At 43.3% G+C, this 20,431-nt stretch overlaps 1 protein-coding gene across 4 annotated transcripts; it reads left to right on the forward strand.

The window, feature by feature from the left end:
- Positions 1-1,204: 1,204 nt before the first annotated feature.
- On the forward strand, positions 1,205-15,689 carry LOC132386404 (zinc finger protein 850-like). Of its 4 annotated transcripts, XM_059958675.1 has the most exons (3): positions 1,247-1,317; positions 2,807-2,932; positions 12,327-15,689. In XM_059958675.1, exon 3 carries the CDS (start codon positions 12,731-12,733, stop codon positions 14,876-14,878), a length of 2,148 nt encoding a protein of 715 aa, XP_059814658.1. In that variant the 5' UTR covers positions 1,247-1,317; positions 2,807-2,932; positions 12,327-12,730; the 3' UTR covers positions 14,879-15,689. The 4 variants fall into 4 exon arrangements, 3 of the variants coding, with proteins under 3 accessions (XP_059814658.1, XP_059814659.1, XP_059814657.1); XR_009509523.1 differs by lacking the exons at positions 2,807-2,932; positions 12,327-15,689 and adding an exon at positions 2,970-5,579 and having other exon boundaries at positions 1,205-1,317; XM_059958676.1 differs by lacking the exon at positions 2,807-2,932 and having other exon boundaries at positions 1,258-1,317.
- Positions 15,690-20,431: the final 4,742 nt, after the last annotated feature.

Here is a 20,431-nt window from a genome sequence, read left to right on the forward strand (position 1 = left end):
GGTGTTGTACGTATTCCAAACTATCAAACTTGGGAAACAATGCTTAAAGTCTTAAGATGGTAAAGTGGAAAAGTTCAGTAATCTACGGAACAAGTGAGTGAGAGGAGAGATTTGTAAATCCACACGAAGATGTAGAGAGAAGGCAACTACGAAGAATTCCACACACATTCCACGCTGGGTGAACGGAATAACAGTCGCCGAAGATCTTATCCGTCGATTAGTTCCGAAATACACTTAGAAATATCACCAGGTGACAGTCACAAGAATATCGTCTTCGGGTGGTTACCACAAAACACCCCGATTCCGGGTAAGGGAAATCCACACATATGGATTATACGAAGTGACAGTCACACATCCGTTGTGCACTGCGTGCCGATGATCAACCCAATCTTTTGGGCATAGCAGTGACAAGCTGAAGTCTCTCTCACTCTTCCTCTCTTCCTCTCCCTCTATCTCTCTCTCTCCCCTCCCTCTCCTCCCCCCTCTGTCTCTCTGTCTCTGCTGCAGCGCCTGTCTGACGTCACAGCCCCGCCTCACTCAGGCACTCAAAGCGACACTCACAGTAAACGAATCTGCGGTCTCGTAACACAATGCACCTCTGAAGTCTGACAGCAGACTAGCGAGTGAATCTTCGATGGAGCAGAGTCAGAAACCAAAGAGTTGCCAGCCTGAGCCAGGGCTTTGCGGCTCCAGACAGAGATGGGGTCTGGAGTTTACGAGGAGGAGGAGGAATCAGACCAGCAGGATATGGCTACAAAGGGAAGATCAGAAAAATTTGGAAACTGGTTGACCGAAAAAAAAGATGGTTAGTTTCTGCAAAATACTAGTGGGAATCAAAAGATCAGGCAGCAATTGTGGAAAGGGATAAATAAACAACTTTTAGACCGAGCCTCTTCAGCATGCCTAGACTGTGGACTCCGCTGCTTAGTTGCTACCTGAACTGCAGAGCTCCTCCAGCATTTTGTGTGTGTGCGCGTCTCTGTATGTCCAGCCACTGCAGAATCTCTTGTGTTTTATATCCACATTTTACTTTGGCATTAAATACACGTTGATATTGAGTATATTGTTCATGTGAGCCGCTTCCTGCGTTAAAAAAGCTGCAGACTTTTTCTATATACCCGAAAAAAAATGAGATATGGACATTGAACCGGTACTTCAAGAACTGTTTAATGGCACCGGTATTACCCAAAAGGCCCTGCGCGAATAAATCTTAGCAGGCGCTGAAGCACTGATGAACTGCGCAGGCGTCAGGCTGACGACGTCCCCGAGTATCACGCATGCGCGCAGCACACGAGGCCTTGAAAATGTCGGTTGCAGGTAAGAGTGATTTTCCGTGTTTTTATCTTAAACACCGATTTCGGGATAATTCCTCTGAATTTCGGACACCGTGACCAGCAATCCGGGGACAGTCCTGTTCTCTTCCCTCTCTCTCAGCCCCACGATCCGTACACGGGCCCCGGGGAGCTCCCGGCTGATGAGGGAATGGGAACCGATGGATCTCTCAGACAGAGCTGAGCTCCAGCTATCTAAATGCAAGGATTAGGAACTCGGAGAAAGGGAACAAAACCCGTCTGTGGACACTCTCTGGAGGTCCAAGATTCGTATGTTACACGACCGCTGGACTAAGTGTGTAAATGTAGGAGTGGACTATGTTGAAAAATAGATGTGCTGGATTTTCTAAAATTGACTCCTACCTTAGGCCACAAACTTATCTGTCACTCCTTATTTATTTATTTATCTATCTATCTATTTATTTATATATATATATATGTATATGGAAAAGCAGTATAACATTAGATGATCATCACCATAAGATGAAAGTTGAAACCTTAGCCTTTGCTTTAAATCAGTACTTAGTCTTTCCTGTGATTAGAAAATCGGAATCTTGGTTAAATTACTGGACATAAAGTATGGTGAGGTGCAGTGCTAGCATTGTAGATTAGCAAAGATTCTACTTTGGATTGGACTTCCAGAGCACAGTTACTGGATATCCACAGGACAGTACTGTCAAAGACTAAGATGGTACTTTCAAATAGCATTGGAAAGGAAATGAGCGGGAATTTTTACAGTGATACAGGGCAAGAGAAGGATTGGAATTGAGAGGATAGTTCTGATTGATGATCTCCATTCATGCCAACAATAATTTTATAATAATTATTCTGTGATTCTGTGTGAAGCTTTCCCTGGTCATTTGCCACCTCTTCTTGTGATTCTGCTCCTAAATGTGAAAACTTGGAGATGTGAGTTTAAAATTATGCCATTGAACTGGTTGTAAGAATGGATCACACCTATTGGTCCTCATTTGCTTCATTCAGAGCCTTGTCAATAGCATAAATAACTGAATAAACATTTCATTAGAACGGGGTGGATTAAACTGAATATATAGGATCTTTAAATTATACCCCTTCCCACTTATTATTTTCACTGGAAAAGAGATGTTGAAATTCTAAGTAATCATGACTAAAGTGTAATATGGTTTTAGAAAAAAAGCTCAAGGTCAAATAAGCGTGAAACATCTGGCGAGCATTTTATAGGAAGGGACATTAAAGACATTCATCATTGATGCTGATTTTTCCTCCCAGCACTGCTGCAAATACACAAACCACTCCAGCTCCCTTCAGATCTACTCCATGCAGTGCCTCATGAAACAGCCAAGATTAGCAGTTCACCATCTGTGGGAAAAATTGAGTACAAATACCTAATAAGATTGGGATGTGTACATTTTTCTATACACACGAAAAGAATGAAGTATGGACATTGAACCGGTGCTTGCACAAATGTTTAATGGCACCGTGATTACCCATAGGGCCATTCATTAAGAATTTCGCCGGCGCTGAAGCGCCGATGAAATGCGCAGGCGTCAGGCTGAGGACGTCCCTGAGTTTCAGGCATGCGCGCAGTACACAGAAGGCTTTGAAAATGTCGGATGCAGGTAAGAGTGATTCTCCGTGTTTTTATCTTAAACACAGACTTCGGGATAATTCCTTTGAATTTCGGACACCGTGGCCAGCAATCCCGGGACAGTCCTGTTCTCTTCCCTCTCTCTCAGCCCCACGATCCGTACACGGGCCCCGGGGAGCTCCCGGCTGATGAGGGAATGGGAACCGATGGATCTCTCAGACAGAGCTGAGCTCCAGCTTTCTAAATGCAAGGATTAGGAACTCGGAGAAAGGGAACAAAACTTATCAATCACCCATCTGTGGACACTTTCTGGAGGTGCAAGATCCGTACGCTCCACGACCGCTGGACTAAGTGTGTAAATGTAGGAGTGGACTATGTTGAAAAATAGATGTGCTGGGTTTTCTAAAATTGTCTCCTTCTACCTTAGGCCACAAACTTATCTATCACCCCTTTTATTTATATATAGCAGTATAACATTAGATGATCATCACCATAAGATGAAAGTTTAAATCTTAGCCTTTGTTTTAAATTAGTACTTAGTCTTTCCTGTGATTAGAAAATAGGGATAAAGTATGGTGAGGTACATTGCTAGCATTGTAGATTAGCAAAGATTCTACTTTGGATTGGACTTCCAGAGCACAGTTACTGGATATCCACAGGACAGTACTGTCGAAGACTAAGACAGTACTTTCAAATAGAATTGGAAAGGAAATGAGAGTGAACTTTTGCAGTGATGCAGGGCAAGAGAAAAGGATTGTTGTTGAAAGGATAGTTCTGGTTGATGATCTCCTTTCATGCCAACAATAATTTTATAATAATTATTCTGTGATTCTGTGTGAAGCTTTCCCTGGTCATTTGCCAGCTCTTCTTGTGATTCTGCTCCTAAATGTGAAAACTTGGGGAAGTGAGTTTAAAATTATGCCATTGAACTGGTTGTAAGAATGGATCACACCTATTGGTCCTCATTTGCTTTATTCGGAGCCTTGTCAATAGCATAAATAACTGAATAAACATTTCATTAGAACGGGGTGGATTAAACTGAATATATAGGATCTTTAAATTATACCCCTTCCCACTTATTATTTTCACTGGAAGAGAGATGTTGAAATTCTAAGTAATCCTGACTAAATTGTAATATGGTTTTTAAAAAAAAGCTCAAGGTCAAATAAGTGTGAACCATCTGTCGAGCATTTTATAGGAAGGGACATTAAAGACATTCATCATTCATGCTGATTTTTCCTCCCAGCACTGCTGCAAATACACAAACCACTCCAGCTCCCTTCAGATCTACTCCATGCTGTGCCTGATGAACCAGCCAAGATTAGCAGTTCACCATCTGTGGGAAAAATTGAGTACAAATACCTAATAAGGTTGGGATGTGTACATTTGTCTCCCAATTTATGATGTAGGAGCATTGATATTATGCTGCTTTGTGCGTAAAATATACAATCCTCTTTGTTCAATTCTTTATTAGCTAGTGAACTTGCAAGTTTGCTTCATGGAGTTAAGCAATTTAATTTTAAACAACAGCATGAATTGATAAATGTTACCAATTTTAAATAGCAAAAAATTTATAGTATTTTTTTCCTGGGAAAAAATAGAAGGGGGAGAAAGAAGACTTTTGGTCTGAAGTTTGAATAGTGTTATGATGTGACTGCATTTTTCGAAAGAAAAGAACAAAAATTGTAGTTATCCAAATGCAGAAAGGTTAATACTACATTAAATGTGAATTACGATTAAGAGATCCAAGATAATGTTAATTTAATAAAATAATTTAAATCCAATTATTGCTTTAAATCTACATTATACGTTCAAGAATGCATTTTAGGTAGCTCAACACCTCATGCAGGTCAGTCAGGTATCTCTGCTCCCTTTAAACTTGCACGTTTCTGTTTCCGAGATGCCTTTGAAACTTACTTTGACCTTATTTTCTGAGCTTCTTTTAAACTTGCAGGTTATGTGGAACATATCATTCTATAATGTGATGTCTAAAAACAGTGATTTGGAAGTGAGGTATGATGTATTAATATGAGAACATCTAATAATACAGAAAATCTGCTGGTCCGACACCCAAGACCCAACCATGGCAGGTTCACTAAGTTTTACTGTGGTTCGTCACATGTTTGGAGGGCTGTCGCCTGAAAGTAATGATCATTAATCACCATCAATGTTACATAGTTCACACTGAAAATAAAAGCACAGGGGAGAAATCGGCCTCTGCCACACCTTTTTTTCAGAGTGCTCAGTGGTTCATTTGAAATCAGGTCCAGAATTTTCCTGCACTTCTGATGGGAAATCTGTTGGATGTGTTTCTGACAAACATAAACCCAAAAAATGTAATGAGTCAATGCACCAAGTGGATTGAACACCAGCACTTTTGAACAGTGTGTTTCAGCCTATTCTGTTTCAATCTTTATGAAATGTGAAATAATATGAAAGGTCTAGAACAAGGGTGGGCAAACTTTTTGACTTGTGGGCCACAAAGGGTTCTAAAATTTGACAGGGGGGCCAGACCAGGAGCAGATGGACGGAGTGTTTTGGTAATACACCTCATAAGAGAAAATAAAATATCATGGGATATGTAGAAAACATGTGCTTTAATTTCAATTGAAAATGAACAAATGCATTACAACAAAATATCTGTCTTTGAAGTCCCATGGTATTTAGCTATTTATTGAAATGACTTTTAAAACACTGAAAATTAAATGAATAAAATACAGCTTTTTTAAATAGTAACAGTTATTATTTTAAAGCACTGAAAATTCTGTTATCCTTCAAGGTATTATCATCATCACTCTCCTCCTGACTGTCTTTATTTCAAAACCGGTAGGAGATGCAGGTCTACTTGTCCTACTCCTTCTTATTCAATTGTCCACTGTGCCAAAACTCAACAACGACCAGCACAAAGGCAGAACAATACCAGCGTGCCAGTATGCGGAGCGCGTTATTGATCTGGAGTGCATTTTTTATTTTGAGAACGTACGTGCACCTGCGTACTACTCGTGTCCATCACTTAACAGGAATGACATGTAACATGTAAGGCTTATTGAAAAAAATATTTTCAAATGCATTTTTTACATAACACAACGAAGAAACTTATTTTTAATTTCAGTGGGAACAGTGTTGTTGGTCTCCCTTTTTAGTTAGCGCATCAAAGTCTGGATTTAGTTTTGTTGTGGCGATTCTCAGGATGGATCTGAGGGGTTGGTCAGTTAACTTGGATCTGTGGCTGGCTTTGTTGATGTTCATGACGCTGAACGCCTGTTCACACAAATAGGTCGAGCCGAACAAAGAGTAAAGCGCAAATGTGGAGTAATACGCTGCACCTCAACAAAGGTCAATGTATATAGAGTGCGTCATCTATTGGGAAAACGCCAGAATTGTGGGGAAAAGACGTTAACAAGGTTTATTAATATAATTTCATCAAGTTCTGCGGGCCGGATTAAAAAGCTTAACGGGCCGCATATGGCCCGCGGGCCGTAGTTTGCCCATGCCTGGTCTAGAACTTGATAGAGGGCTAAAAGATTACGAGAGGCATAGACAGGGTGGATAGTCAGTACCCGTTTCCCAGGGCACCAACAGCAAACACCAGAGGGCATATGTATAAAATTAAGGGAGGAAAGTTTAGGGGAGACATCAGGGGTAAGTTTTTTTTTTCACAGAGGGTTGTGAGTGACTGGAATGACTTGCCAGGGATGGTGGTGGAGGCTAAAACATTAGGGGTATTTAACATCCTCTTGGACAGGCACATGGATGAAAGAAAAATGGAGGGTTACGGGGTAGTGTGGGTTTAGTTCTTTTTTTTAAGGTTTATATGGGTTGGCACAACATGGAGGGCTGAAGGGCCTGTACTGTGCTGCAGTGTTCTATTCTGTGGCTCTAAAATCTTTTACATCACCAGTTGAGAAAATCATCTTTGTTCTACCTCCAATCACAAAGAGGAAATCTGCAGATGCTGGAAATCCAAGCTACACACACAAATTGCTGGAGGAATTCAGCATTAGTACTCTTTTCCATAGATACTGCCTGACCTGCTGAGTTCCTCCAGCATTTTGTGTGTGTTGCTTGTTCTACCTCCTCTCGGTCTGCATTTTTCTACCAGTGAGAACACGCTTCCACCAATTCTGTCTGGCTACATAATGATATCAAACACCTTTGCCCTGGGCAACAAGTAGCCTTCACATCAGAAATGTGCCAGACTCCAGGGAGACAGACTACTGTCCTTAAAGGCAGTATTCCTTGGCATTACCATCACTGAGTTCACCACTGTCAGTCACCTGGGTGAGACTTCAGGGGAAATACTTATGTACAATACTTCGTGTATTGTGGTGATGCAAGAGTTGCTGGAGGATTTTCAAGTGGGAAGAAGAGGAGTGATATTTGGAAATCTGAAATTGAAAGCATCATTTAGCAAGAAAATCACAAATAGGTGGTTTGCAAAAGCAGCGGCGAGTAAATCCTTCATTAACCTGTTACTTAGGTTGTGTGAGAGTGCAGATGAACTCAATCAAGACTCAACCAGAGGAGATTAAAGTTCTTACTGACAGTGATTTGCTCGCTGTTGAAATGAATACCTCTCTATATAAAATTCAGTTTGCACATGTTGTTGTCACTGGGTAAAAATTGTACAGTACAAGGTTTTGCACACACTGGTCATTACAAATTAGAGGGGATATTGGTGGGAAGGCGGGGAGACCTCCAGTGTCCCTGACGCCCTCACGTAGAAGGTGTATATCCAGCTGCACTTTAAGGAGTTAGAGCTGGAACTGGATGAATTCCGCATCATCCAAGCGTCAGAGGGTGTGATAGGTATGACGTGCAGAGAGGTGAGTTACACCCAAGGTGCAGGACACAGGAAACTGGGTGAGAGTCAGGAAGGGGAGTGAGGTTAAATAGCCATCGCCGAGTACTCTTGTTGCTATCCCACACAACAACAGGTGGACACTTTAGAAACTGTTGGGGGGAATTACCTGGCAGAGGAAAGTCAAAGGGGTGATAGGGGATTTGTTAGTTAGTGGAACAGAACTAGAAAGGGACGAATATCCTAGTGGCAAGGCTTGCTGGTGCTCCCCTGTGGGGTGGGTGGTTAAACTAAAGTTGCAGGGAGGATTGGAGCCAGAATGACAGAACAGATAGTGGAGAGGTTGAATTGAATCGAATTAACTTTATTACTTACATTCTTCATACACGAGTTGTGAAATCTTTATGTTATGTCACTGTCTAAGTGTGCAATGTTAATTTTAGTTTATAATAAATAGTATGTACAACAGGACAGTCAGGATAAATAAAAGTACAATTGTATCAGCATGAATTAATCAATCAGAGGGCCTGGTGGAAGAAGCTGTCCCTGGGCCTGTTGGTCCTGGCTTTCAGGCTGTGGTACCGTTTCCCAGATGGTAGCAGCTGGAACAGTTTGTGGTTGGGGTGACTCTGGTCCCCAAAGATCCTTTTTACACAGTGGCCCTTTTTACACACCTGTTTTTGTCAATGTCCTGAATAGTGAGAAGTTCACATCTACATATGCGCTGGGCTGTCCGCACCACTCTCTGCAGAGTCCTGCAACTGAGTGAAGTACAGCACCCATACCAGGCAGTGATGCCGCCCGTCAGGATGCTCTCAATTGTGCCCCTGTAGAAAGTTGTTAGTATTTGGGGCCCCGTTCCACACTTCCTGAACCGCCTGCGGTGAAAGTGGTGCTGTTGTGCCTTTTTCACCACACAGCCAGTATGTACAGACCCGGTGAGATCCTCGGTGTTGTGTGTGCCAGGGAACTTAAAGCTGTTCACCCTCTCAACCCCAGATCCTGGGTCAGCCTGTCTCCATTTCTCCTGTAGTCTGCAGCCAGCTCCTTTGTTTCAGTGACATTGAGGGCAAGGTTCCGTTTTTGACACCAAACAGATGTCATTCAGACCTCAGGACATGAGATTACGATATTGTAGCCATTACTTGGACTTGCTTGCGCCCAACAGTCTGAGGGATTTCAAGGAACAAATCTGTAGAGAGATTGCGGACTATGCCAAGAAACAAAGGTTGTTAAAGTGAGTGATTTTAACTTTCCGTTTATTGACTGGAATCCTAGGCTGTAAAAGGACTAGATGGGGTAGAGCTTATTAAATCTACCTTAATCAGTATGTAAAATTCCCGATGTAGAAGTGTGCAGTAAGCTATTGGGAAGTGATCTAGGGCGAGTGACAGAAATTAGTGTATGGGAACACTTTGTATCTACTGATCATGAGATTCCAAGTAAATACAGAAAAGCAGAGGCCTGGACCTCTCTTGAGATTCTAAATTGGAGAAATCCAATTTTTATGATACTTACAAGGATTTGACAAGTGTGGATTGGGACAGGATGTTTTTTAGCAAAGGAGAACTTGGTAAGTGGGAGTTCTTCAGAAGTGAAATTTTAAGGGTGTAGAGTTTGTATGTGTCTGACAAAATAAAAGTTGAATGGTAACTAGTGCAGGGAATCTTGGTTTTCAAGAGATATTGAGGCCCTGGATATCTCGTTCCTCTAAATGCCGCGGACTGTTGTTGCAACCAAAATTCATTAATGACAGTCATTTCATAATTCCACTCCCGAACTCATCTGACTTTCCTTTAGTTGTCTTCTGTTGGATTCTAAAAGCTTCCTAATGGTCCTTTGCTCTTTTGTTTGCCCTCTCCTCTGATTTTATGTTGGTTTTGGTTTCTCATTTAACCCACGGTTGTGCCCTGCTGCCATTCCAATGCTTCCACGTCTTTGGGATGTATCGATTACTCAGCTCTCGAATTGCTCCCAGAAACTCCAGCCATTGCTGCTCCGTTGTCACTCCTACCTTTTCCCTTCCAAACAAGTTTGGCCAGCTTCTCTGTCACAGAAACATGGAGAAGTTCAGTACAGAAACAGGCTATTTGGCCCATCTAGTCAATGCCATTGCACAGGGATCATCACCCTCCGTACCCCTACCATCCAGGTACCTGTCAAACTTCTCTTAATGGTGAAATCGAGCTCATATTCACCACTAGTGCTGACATCTCATTCTACACTCTTACGACCATTTCAGCAAAGAACTTTTCCAAATGTTCCCATTAAATTTTCACCTTCCCCACTTACCCATGACCTCTGGTTGTCATCCCACACAACCTCAGTGGAAAAAGCTGCTTGCATTTACCCTATCTATACCCTCATAATTTTGTTTACTTCTAACAAATCCTCAGAGCAATGTAAAATTTCCTTGTTTATGTTTGGAGCCTTTTTTAGGTGTATAAGATGATGAGGGGCATTGAGTGTGTGGATAGCCAGAGGATTTTTTCCCAGCATTAAGATGGCTAACAGGATGGGGCACAGTTTTAAGGTGCTTGGAAATATATGCGGAGGGGATATCAGGGGTAGGTTTTTTACACAGAGAGTGTTGGATGTGTCGAATGTACTGCCAGCAGCGGTTGTCGAGGCGGATACAACAGGGACTTTTAACACTCTCTTAGAGCTCAGAAAAATAGAGGACTATGCGCTAGGGAAACCCCAGTCAGTTTCTAGAGTAAGTTACATAGTCGGCACAGCACTGTGGGCCAAAGGGTCTGTAAGGTGCTATAGATTTCTATCATTCTATGAAATTCAAGGGAAATCTCCAAACCCACGGAGTGGTGACTAGTAGTGAATAGTGGGGAAGTTACTGGAACGTATGTGCAAGAACCGGAAATATAAGTATTTGGATAGATGTGGACTGATTAAGGATAGACAGCATGGCTTTGTGCATGGTAGGCCATGTCTAACCAGTCTTACAGAGTCTCTTGAGGAAGTTATCAGGAAAGTGGTTGAAGACAAGGCAGTGGATGTTGTCTACATGGACGTTAGCAAGGCACTTGACAAAGTCTCATATGGGAGGTTGGTCAAGAAGTTTCAGTCACTCAGCATTAAAGATGAGACAGTAAATCGGATGAGACACTGTCTTTGGGAGAAGCCAGAGTGTGGCAGCAGATGGTTGCCTCTCTGACTGGAAGCCTGTGACTAGTGGTTGCCACAGGGATCACTGCTGGATCTGTTGTGGATTGTCATCTATATCAGTAATCTGGATGATAGTGTGGTTAACTGGATTAGCAGATTTATGACTACCAAGACTGGTGGTGTTGTGGACAGCGAGGAAGACTATCATGGCTTGCAGTGCAATCTGGACCCCCTGGGAAAATGGTTTGAGAAATGGAAAATGGAATTTAATTCAGACCAGTGTGAGCTGTTGCACTTTGGTCTGACCTACCAAGGGAGGTCTTTCATAGTGACTGGTCGGGCACGGAGGAGTGTTGTAGAAGAAAGGGACCTGGGAATACAAGTCCTTAATTCACTGAAAGTGGTATCACAGTTCGATAGTGACGGAAAGAAAGATTTTAGCCCATTGGCTTTCGTGAACCAAATACTGACAATAGATGGATATTATGTTGACTTGTAAAAGAGGCCTAATTTGGAGTATTGTGTGATGTTTTGGTCACCTACCTACAGGAAAGATTTAAAAGAGATTCAAAGATTTCAGAGAAAATTCACAAGGCTGTTGTCAAGTTTGGAGGACTTGGGTTATAAGGAAAGATTGAACAGGTCAGGACTTTATTCTCTGGAATGTAGAAGATTGAGGGGAGATTTGATTGTGGTAGAGGGGCACAGATAGTGTAAATGCAAGCTGGCTTTCTCCACTGAGATTGGGTGGGACTTCAACCAGTGGCCAGGGGTTAAGGGTGAAAGGTGAAATGTTAAGGGGAACATGAGGGGAAACTTCTTCACACAGATGGTCATCTGGGTGTGGAATGAGCAGCCAGCACAAGTGGTGCATGCGAGCTCGATTTCAACATTTAGGAGGTTCGTGTAGGTACCTGGATTGTAGGGGTGTGGGAGGGGCAATTTAAATAGTTCAGCACAAGACTAGATGGCCCAAAGGACCTGTTTCTGTGTTGTACTTTTCTACAAGAACCTGAAATATTACAAAAATTCACTCTAACCCCTTTTAACAGCTGTGCGGACCAACCAGTCATCTCAGCAGGAATTTTTTTACATGGTGTTAAAGCTGTAGCACTTTAAGTTAATAATACATAAAAGAAAATCCCAGATGCACATCCACAAAGACAATTTGCGTGAGACTGGTTCAGTTACTGTGGGGCCAGGCACCCATGCAGCTCAGCAGGAACGGGGAATAATACCAATGGAGAGAGTCAAACTGAGCCAGGTCACAGATTGGAGATGGCAGAAATGCCCCATTCTTATAGAGACAGGAAGAGCATCAGAGAGTTTGATGGTCTTCCAGATACCAGCACTGTGCCCAGTCAGAAGATGATTTCTCTGTCCAACTTGGGTTGAACCTCACTGTAACCGTGTGATACCAAGTCAAACCATGGCAACTCAAGTTATCTCATCTGAAATGTTGTCCTAAACCCATTGATGGATTTTGTAAATCTTTTCACAGGTTAAAAACGAGAAGGAATTTGTCGTGGGGATCTCAAACAGAAAACGCCAGTTTTGCTGTCTCTGTCTGGATATTTAAGAAGTGGAGCGAGGGATTCAATCGACCATCCTTCATGCTCAGACTGTGGAGAGGGATTCAATTGATCATTTGACCAAATAGCAAGCCAGTCATCTTACACAGGAGAAAGGCTGTTCACCTGCTCAGACAGTGGGAGTAGATTCACTCAGTTATCACAATTAAAGGTACATCAGCAAGTTCACACTGGGCAAGGCCATTCATCTGTTCTGTGTGTGAGAAAGGATTCAGTTGGACCTGTGGACACACCAGTCAGTTCACACCACACCTGGTAGAGGCTGGTGATCTGCTGAATTTCTGGGAAAGGATTCACTCAGTCATTTGACCTTATGGCTCACCAGCGAGTTCACACTGGGGAGAAGCCATTCACCTGTTCAGTCTGTGGGAAGGGATTCACTCAGTCATCCAACCTACGGAGTCCCCAGCGAGTTCACACTGGGGAGAGGCCGTTCACCTGTTCAGAATGTGAGAAGAGATTCACTCAGTCATCCAACCTACGGAGTCCCCAGCGAGTTCACACTGGAGAGAGGCGCTTCACCTGCTCAGTCTGTGGGAAGAGATTCACTCATTCATCCGCCCTACACAGACATCAGCGAGCTCACACTGGGGAGAAGCCGTTCACCTGCTCAGTCTGTGCGAAGGGATTCACTCGGTCATCCAACCTACTGGTACATCAGCGAGTTCACACTGGGGAGAAGCCATTCACCTGCTCAGAATGTGGGAAAGGATTCAGTGAGTTATCCAACCTACTGGTACATCAGCGAGTTCACTCTGGGGAGAAGCCATTCACCTGCTCAGTCTGTGCGAAGGGATTCAGTCGGTCATCCAACCTAAGGAGACATCAGCGAGTTCATACTGGGGAGAAGCCATTCACCTGCTCAGAATGTGGGAAAGGATTCAGTGAGTTATCCAACCTACTGGTACATCAGCGAGTTCACACTGGGGAGAAGCCATTCACCTGCTCAGAATGTGGGAAAGGATTCAGTGATTTATCCAGCCAACTGAGACATCAGCGAGTTCACACTGGGGAGAAGCCATTCACATGCTCAGAATGTGGGAAAGGATTCAGTGAGTTATCCAGCCTACTGAGACATCAGCGAGTTCACACTGGGGAGAAGCCATTCACCTGCTCAGAATGTGGGAAAGGATTCAGTGAGTTATCCACCCTACAGAGACATCAGCGACTTCACACTGGGCAGAAACCGTTCACCTGTTCAGAATGCGGGAAGAGATTCACTCAGTCATCCCACCTACAGAGTCATCTGCCAGTTCACACTGGGGAGAGGCCATTCACCTGCTCAGACTGTGGGAAAGGATTCACTCTGATATCCCGCCTACAGAGACATCAGCGAGTTCACACGGGGGAGAAGCCGTTCAACTGCTCAGACTGTGGGAAGGGATTCACCCAGTCATCCGACCTACGGAGTCACCAGCGAGTTCACACAGGGGAGAAGCCATTCACCTGCTCAGTCTGTGGGAAGAGATTCACTGTGTCATCCCACCTACAGAGTCATCAGCGAATTCACACTGGGGTGAAGCCGTTCACCTGTTCAGAATGTGGGAAGGGATTCACTCAGTCATCCAACCTACGGAGTCATCAGCGAGTTCACACTGGAGAGAGGCCGTTCACCTGCTCAGAATGTGGGAAGAGATTCACTCATTCATCCGCCCTACAGAGTCACCAGCGAGCTCACACTGGGGAGAAGCCGTTCATCTGCTCAGAATGTGGGAAGAGATTCACTCATTCATCCGCCCTACAGAGACACCAGCGAGCTCACACTGGGGAGAAGCCGTTCATCTGCTCAGAATGTGGGAAGGGATTCACTGAGTCATCCTACCTACAGAGACATGAGAGTGTTCACACTGGTGAAAAGCCGTTCAATTGCACAGAATGTGGGAAACGGTTCACTCTGTCATCCAACCTTCTGAAACACCAGCGAGCTCACACTGGGGAGAAGCCGTTCATCTACTCAGAATGTGGGAAGAGATTCACTCATTCATCCGCCCTACAGAGACACCAGCGAGCTCGCACTGGGGAGAAGCCGTTCCTCTGCTCAGAATGTGGGAAGAGATTCACTCGCTCATCCGACCTGCAGAGTCATCAGCGAGTTCACACTGGAGAGAAGCCATTCCCCTGCTCAGAATGTGGGAAGAGGTTCAGTCACTCACGCTCCCTGCAGAGACACCAGTCAGTTCACACTGGGGAGAAGCCGTTCATCTGCTTAGTCTGTGGGAAGAGATTCACTGAGTCATCCAGATTACTGGAACATCAGCGAGTTCACACTGGGGAGAAGCCGTTCATCTGCTTAGTCTGTGGGAAGAGATTCAATAACTCATCCAGATTGCTGGAACATCAGCGAGCTCACACTGGAGAGAGGCCATTCACCTGCTCAGAATGTGGGAAGAGATTCACTCACTCTTCCACACTACAGAGACATCAGCGAGTTCACACTGGAGAGGAGCCATTTACCTGCTGAGAATGTGGGATAGGATTCACTCAGTCATTCCAACTACTGGCACACCAGTCAGTTGATATGAATCCCTAGGTTTTGTTTGCTGTGGACTGTCATTTTAAGAGAGAGAGATTAGGAAGTTTAATCAGTCTGACTTGCAGCTTGTTTACATCACTCACAGCTTGTTTAGTTTTAACTGAGGACACAGACACTCAGAGTCAGACGGAGATGAAGGAGGAAAAATGGAAAGATCGATACAAGGGAAATAGGTGCCCGCAAGTGTGGGTTAATTATCAATTCATCATACATCGAATGTGTGGTTGTCACCTCGTTTGATCCATAGGAGTGGATCTGATTTGGGGTATCATGTGAAGACCACCGATGTGTTAACCCTTGCCTGGGTGTGGTGTGGTAATTCACTTGAAGACGATACGTCTTGTGACAAGTCACTTTGGGTGATAATTATTATGTGGATTTGGAAGGATGACAGATAATATCTACAGTGACTGTTCTCTTGTTTTACCACCATGGAACCTGTGGAATTCGACATAATTGCCTTCTCTCGACATTTACCCTGGATTACATATATCTCTCTCATCACCTATTCTGTGGTTGAACTGAACTTTCATACTTTACCATCTCAAGACTCCAAGCCTTGTTCTCCCCAAGCTCAATAGTTTTGGATTTATATTTACACACATATATACACATAACACTGTTAACTTTTGTTTATCTTGCTTAAGTTACTACATTATAAGTCGATTCTAATAAAGATAGTTTTAAGATCAAAAACAGACTCCTGGTGTAGTCTTCACGAGGAAATCTGCAGATGCTTGGAATTCAAACACACACAAAATGCTGGTGGAGCACAGCAGGCCAGGGAGCATCTATAAGGAGAAGCACTGTCAACGTTTCAGGCCGAGGCCCTTTGTCCGGCAGTCTCAGGCAGTCCTGATGAAGGGTCTCGGCCTGAAACGTCGACTATGCTTCTTCTTATAGATGCTGCCTGGCCTGCTGTGTTCCACCAGTATTTTGTGTGTGTTGTTCCAGGTGTAGTCTATTGGTGCTGATTCTTTTTTAAAGCTTTACGATTCATAACAAAATTGGGGCCTGCATCCGGGATATGAACATCTATGGGGGCGTCGTCATTAATTATCGATTTCATTGGGGAAGTCCCTTTTGATTTATTTGTGTGTGGAAAATCAGCAGCGGATGCTGATTATTGTTTGGAAGCAGCAACCTCTGAGGCATTAGAGGATGCCAGAAGGATTGAGTTGTTGAGTCTTGTTAGAAGGTTAAAACTTGTTATGTTGAAATTGACAATGAGGAGGGCACAGTTGCAGAGGATAACAGCTGAACATTATGTTTCTGAGAGTGTGTTTAAAGTGGAGGAGTTGGAGGTGTTTCCTGAAAGTAAATCTAGTGAGCTTGAGCTCCAGTATGAGTGAGAAAAATTAAAGATGGAGGCTGCGGAAAGGCAGAGGCAGTTTGAGGCTATCGAGGCAGAAAATCAGAGAGGAGGCAGAAAAACAGAGGGAGGAAGCAGAAGGACAGAGGCTATTCGAGCTGGAAAAGATACAGTGGTTGCAGCAAAGGGGTCTAGCGTTAGACTCTGGTGATGAGTTTGAGGCCAGTTAGGAAATTAAATTGGTACCTCCATTTGATGAGACAGAGGTTGATAAATACTTACAGCATTTTGAGAAGGTTGCTTAGAATTTAAAGTGGCCAAAAGAGGGTTGGTTCTCTTACAAAGGGGGAGGCTTAGCAAGCCTATTCTGCTTTGACAGTTGATGAAGCAGCTGATTATGACATAGTGAAACAGGCTGTGCTCAAAGCTTATGAGTTGGTCCCAGAATCATACAGGCAAAAGTTTAGAAATTTGTGGAAATCTGTGAACCGGACATATGTAATTTGCTTATGAGAAGTCTGTGTGTTTTGATTGCTGGTGCACATATATGATGATATATATGATGATGATAAATATATGATGATTTTAATAGCTTGAAAGAGTTAGTTTTAATTGAAGAATTCAAAAAGTGTGTCCCTGATGACACAAAAACATATTTAGATGAAAAGGATGCTGCCACTTTGCAGGAGTCTGCTAGATTAGCAGATGAGTTTGCTTTAACTCATAAGTTTAAGTTTACCCAGAATAAGAGCTTCCAAAAGAGTAGCAGGGATCACCAGGGTAAACGCGAAATTATAGCTGGGACTAGTGACAAGTGTAAGGATGAAGGGAAGCAGTTGAAAGAGAAATATTCTGGTCTTGCTTGTTACTATTGTAAGAAAGCTGGTCATATGATGGCTAATTGTTCTGTCCTGAAGAAGAAAAAGGAAAAGGTGTCAGTCCCGAATACCTGTGATCAGTCTGTTGAAGCACCTATCAACCCACAGGGTTCTGAACATTCTGTTGAGGCTCAGTTATGGACTGAGAGTTCTGACCGAATTAAGAAGGCTTTTGATCATTTTATGTCAAATGGGTTTGTATTAGTAAAGTAAGGGTGAACCCAAGAACCAGTGAAAATTCTTCGAGTTACTGGCGATTCTCGGTCACTTATATTAGACAGCATTCTAAAGTTTGGTGATGAGATTTAACACTGGTGAGGTAAATCTTATTAAAGGCATTGTGCCGTTGTACAAGGTAACTTTACTGTCAGGGTTGGTTTCGGGACCTGTTAAAATCGGATTATACTCCATTTTACCATTGGAAGATGTTGGTTTGCTGTTAGGGAATGACCTAAAGTTGTTCCTGCAGCGCTATTGACAACTAAGACAACCACTGACGACCCACAGATGGAATTTAACATTTATCCTTCCTGCGCAGGAACTCAAAGTATGGCTAAGAAGTCTGCCGATGCAGACGGTTCTGTGCAGCATGATTCTGATATCCATGATAGCCAACATCGGGATTCAGGTTATGATGTCAGGGAATTTCTGCCTTCATTGTTTCAACAGGATTCAGGTCGTAAGTCTGATGAGAAAGATTTATCCCTGTGTCGGAAGGAGTTTATAGCAGAACAGAACCGAGACCCTGAGATTGAAGCTTTAAAAGAAACAACTTTCTCAGATGATGAGATTAAGAAAGTGCCAGTAGGGTATTATCTCAAGGATGGAGCGTCAATGAGGAAGTGGAGGCCACCTGCTATTCCAGCGAGTGAGGAATGGGCAATTGTTCACCAAGTTGTAGTTCCTAAAGTTATATGGCTGAAATTTTAACTTTGGCCTGCAGTCTGCCATCAGGTCGACATTTTGGAGTGAATAAAACTGTAAACAGTTATGAAATAATTCTACTGGCCTAATTTGAGGAAAGATGTTGTGACCTTTTGCATAATCTGTCACACTTGTCAAGTTGTGGGTAAACCGAATCACTCTGCCCTATACCTGCATTCGGTGAACCCTTTTTAAAATTTATAGTGAGGGGACCTTTGTCCTTGTTAAAGGAACAGTGGATTGATGGGGATGTACATCTTAACTTGTTAGACTTTGTGTAGAAGTTCAAGAATAAACTACAAGTCTGTAGTCCAGTGAGACAAAACTTAAAGATTTCTCAAAACACAATGAAGTGTTGGTTTGATAAGTTGGCTTTGGAAAGAAAATACCAGGTGGGGGATAAGGTGCTTGCCTTATCTCCAATATTGATGAATCCACTTCAGGCTAAGTTCAATAGACCGCATGAAATAGTCTCTCAAATTAATGATCTGAATAATGCTATTAAAACACCTGACCAACGTAAACTAACACAGGTGGTACACATAAATATGATAAAGCCTATTTTGACAAGCAGGCTCCATCTGTGAGTGTTGTTGTCAAAACATATGAATCTGGTAACCCTGAGAATGAAACAATTGACTCGTCTGAGAATTTTCACAAGCCAAACATGGTCGCAGTTAGGCTAATCAACTCGGATGTTCCAGAAAACATTGTTAACAAGTCGGCTCATCTGCAGCCAAAGCAACAACAACAGCTGAAGGAAGTAATCCGGATGTTTAAAGATTTATTTCCCGATGTTCTCAAGCAAACCACGGTCGCAGTACATGATGTAGATATTGGTCAAGCCAAACCGATTAAACAACACCCATATTGTATGAACGTTGAAAAATGTAAATTGGCTGAGCAAGGAATTGAATATATGCTGAAAATGGTACTATGAGTCCTTCAGCATCAGATTGGAGCTCACCCTGCATTATTGTGCCTTAACCTGATGGTGGTGTTAGATATTGCACTGATTATGGGAAGGTAAATTCATTAACAAAAACAGAATCCTCTCCTATCCCTAGGGAGGATGATTGCATCAATAAGGTTGGAAAAGCTAAATTTCTTACAAAGATTGATCTATTGAAAGGGTATTGGTGTGTTTCATTGACGGACAGAGGTAGAGAAATTTCTGCATTTGTGACACCTTCTGGGTTGTGTGAATACAATGTTTTCTCTTTTGGAAGGAAAAATGGTCCAGGATCATTCCAGGGAATGATTGATTCTCTAATTCGAGGGTTAGAATATACAGATGCCTATATTGATGACTTAGCCACAGGGAGTGGCACTTGGGAAGAGCATATCTCTGCAGTAGAGAAGCCGTTTGACAGGCTTTCCCAGGACAACCTTACAGTTAACTTGGCTAAGAGTGAATTTGGCCATGCCACTGTGACCTGTCTTGGCTATGTTGTTGGTCAAAGCAAGTTGGCTCCTGTTGGGGCAAAAGTCCAGGCAATTTCTCAAGTTCCTATTCTGACTGCTAAGAAGGCTCTTAGAAGGTTTCTGGGAATGGATGGATAGTATCGTAAGTTCTGTAAGAACTTTGCTGCTATCGCTCTTCCTCTGACCAATCTCCTGAAGAAGCGTGAAAAGTTTGTTTGGACCGAACCTTGTCGGGAGGCATTTGATCGATTGAAAGTTATTATTTGAGGTTAGGCCAATCAACGTAGTGTTGTCAGCCAATTTCATTAGCAGGTTGGAGCTGTGGGTGGCAACACAGTGTTATAGGTGCACAGAGAGTAAAGGAGAGGGCCAAAGAGACAACCCTGTGTGGTATGTGTGCTGAGGGTCAGAGAGACAGAGGAGATGGAGCCCACTCTTACCACCTGCCGGCGATCTGACAGGAAGTCCAGGATCCAGCTACACAAGGCAGGGTGAAGGCCGAGGTCTCTGAGCTCCATGTCGATACTTCACGCCTTCGTCTGGCTACTTCTCTGCCCATGACTGCAAGGAACTGCAGAGAACTTTGGAGAGCAGAGAACATCAGGGAAACAAGCCTCCCCTCCATGGACTCTCCCTACACTTCCCCTCCCTTGGAAAAGCAGGCCATGCACTCAAAGAACCTCATAACCTGGACATTCTCGCTGCAAACCCGCTCCCCCATCGGGGAAGAGATACAAAAGCCTTAAAGTGCGTAACACCAGGCTGAAGGATGGCTTCCTGTCTGCAGTTATAAGCCAAATGAATGATAAAATGGACTCGACCTCACAATGTAACTCGACGTGACCCTGCACCATATGTCTATCTGCACTGCACTTTCTCTGCAGCAATAATGCTTTGTTACAGTTATTGTTTTATCGTATATCAGCTCGATGTACCGTTGTA

Source organism: Hypanus sabinus, unplaced genomic scaffold (genome assembly GCF_030144855.1).
Source record: "Hypanus sabinus isolate sHypSab1 unplaced genomic scaffold, sHypSab1.hap1 scaffold_1146, whole genome shotgun sequence".
Classification (NCBI taxonomy): domain Eukaryota; kingdom Metazoa; phylum Chordata; class Chondrichthyes; order Myliobatiformes; family Dasyatidae; genus Hypanus; species Hypanus sabinus.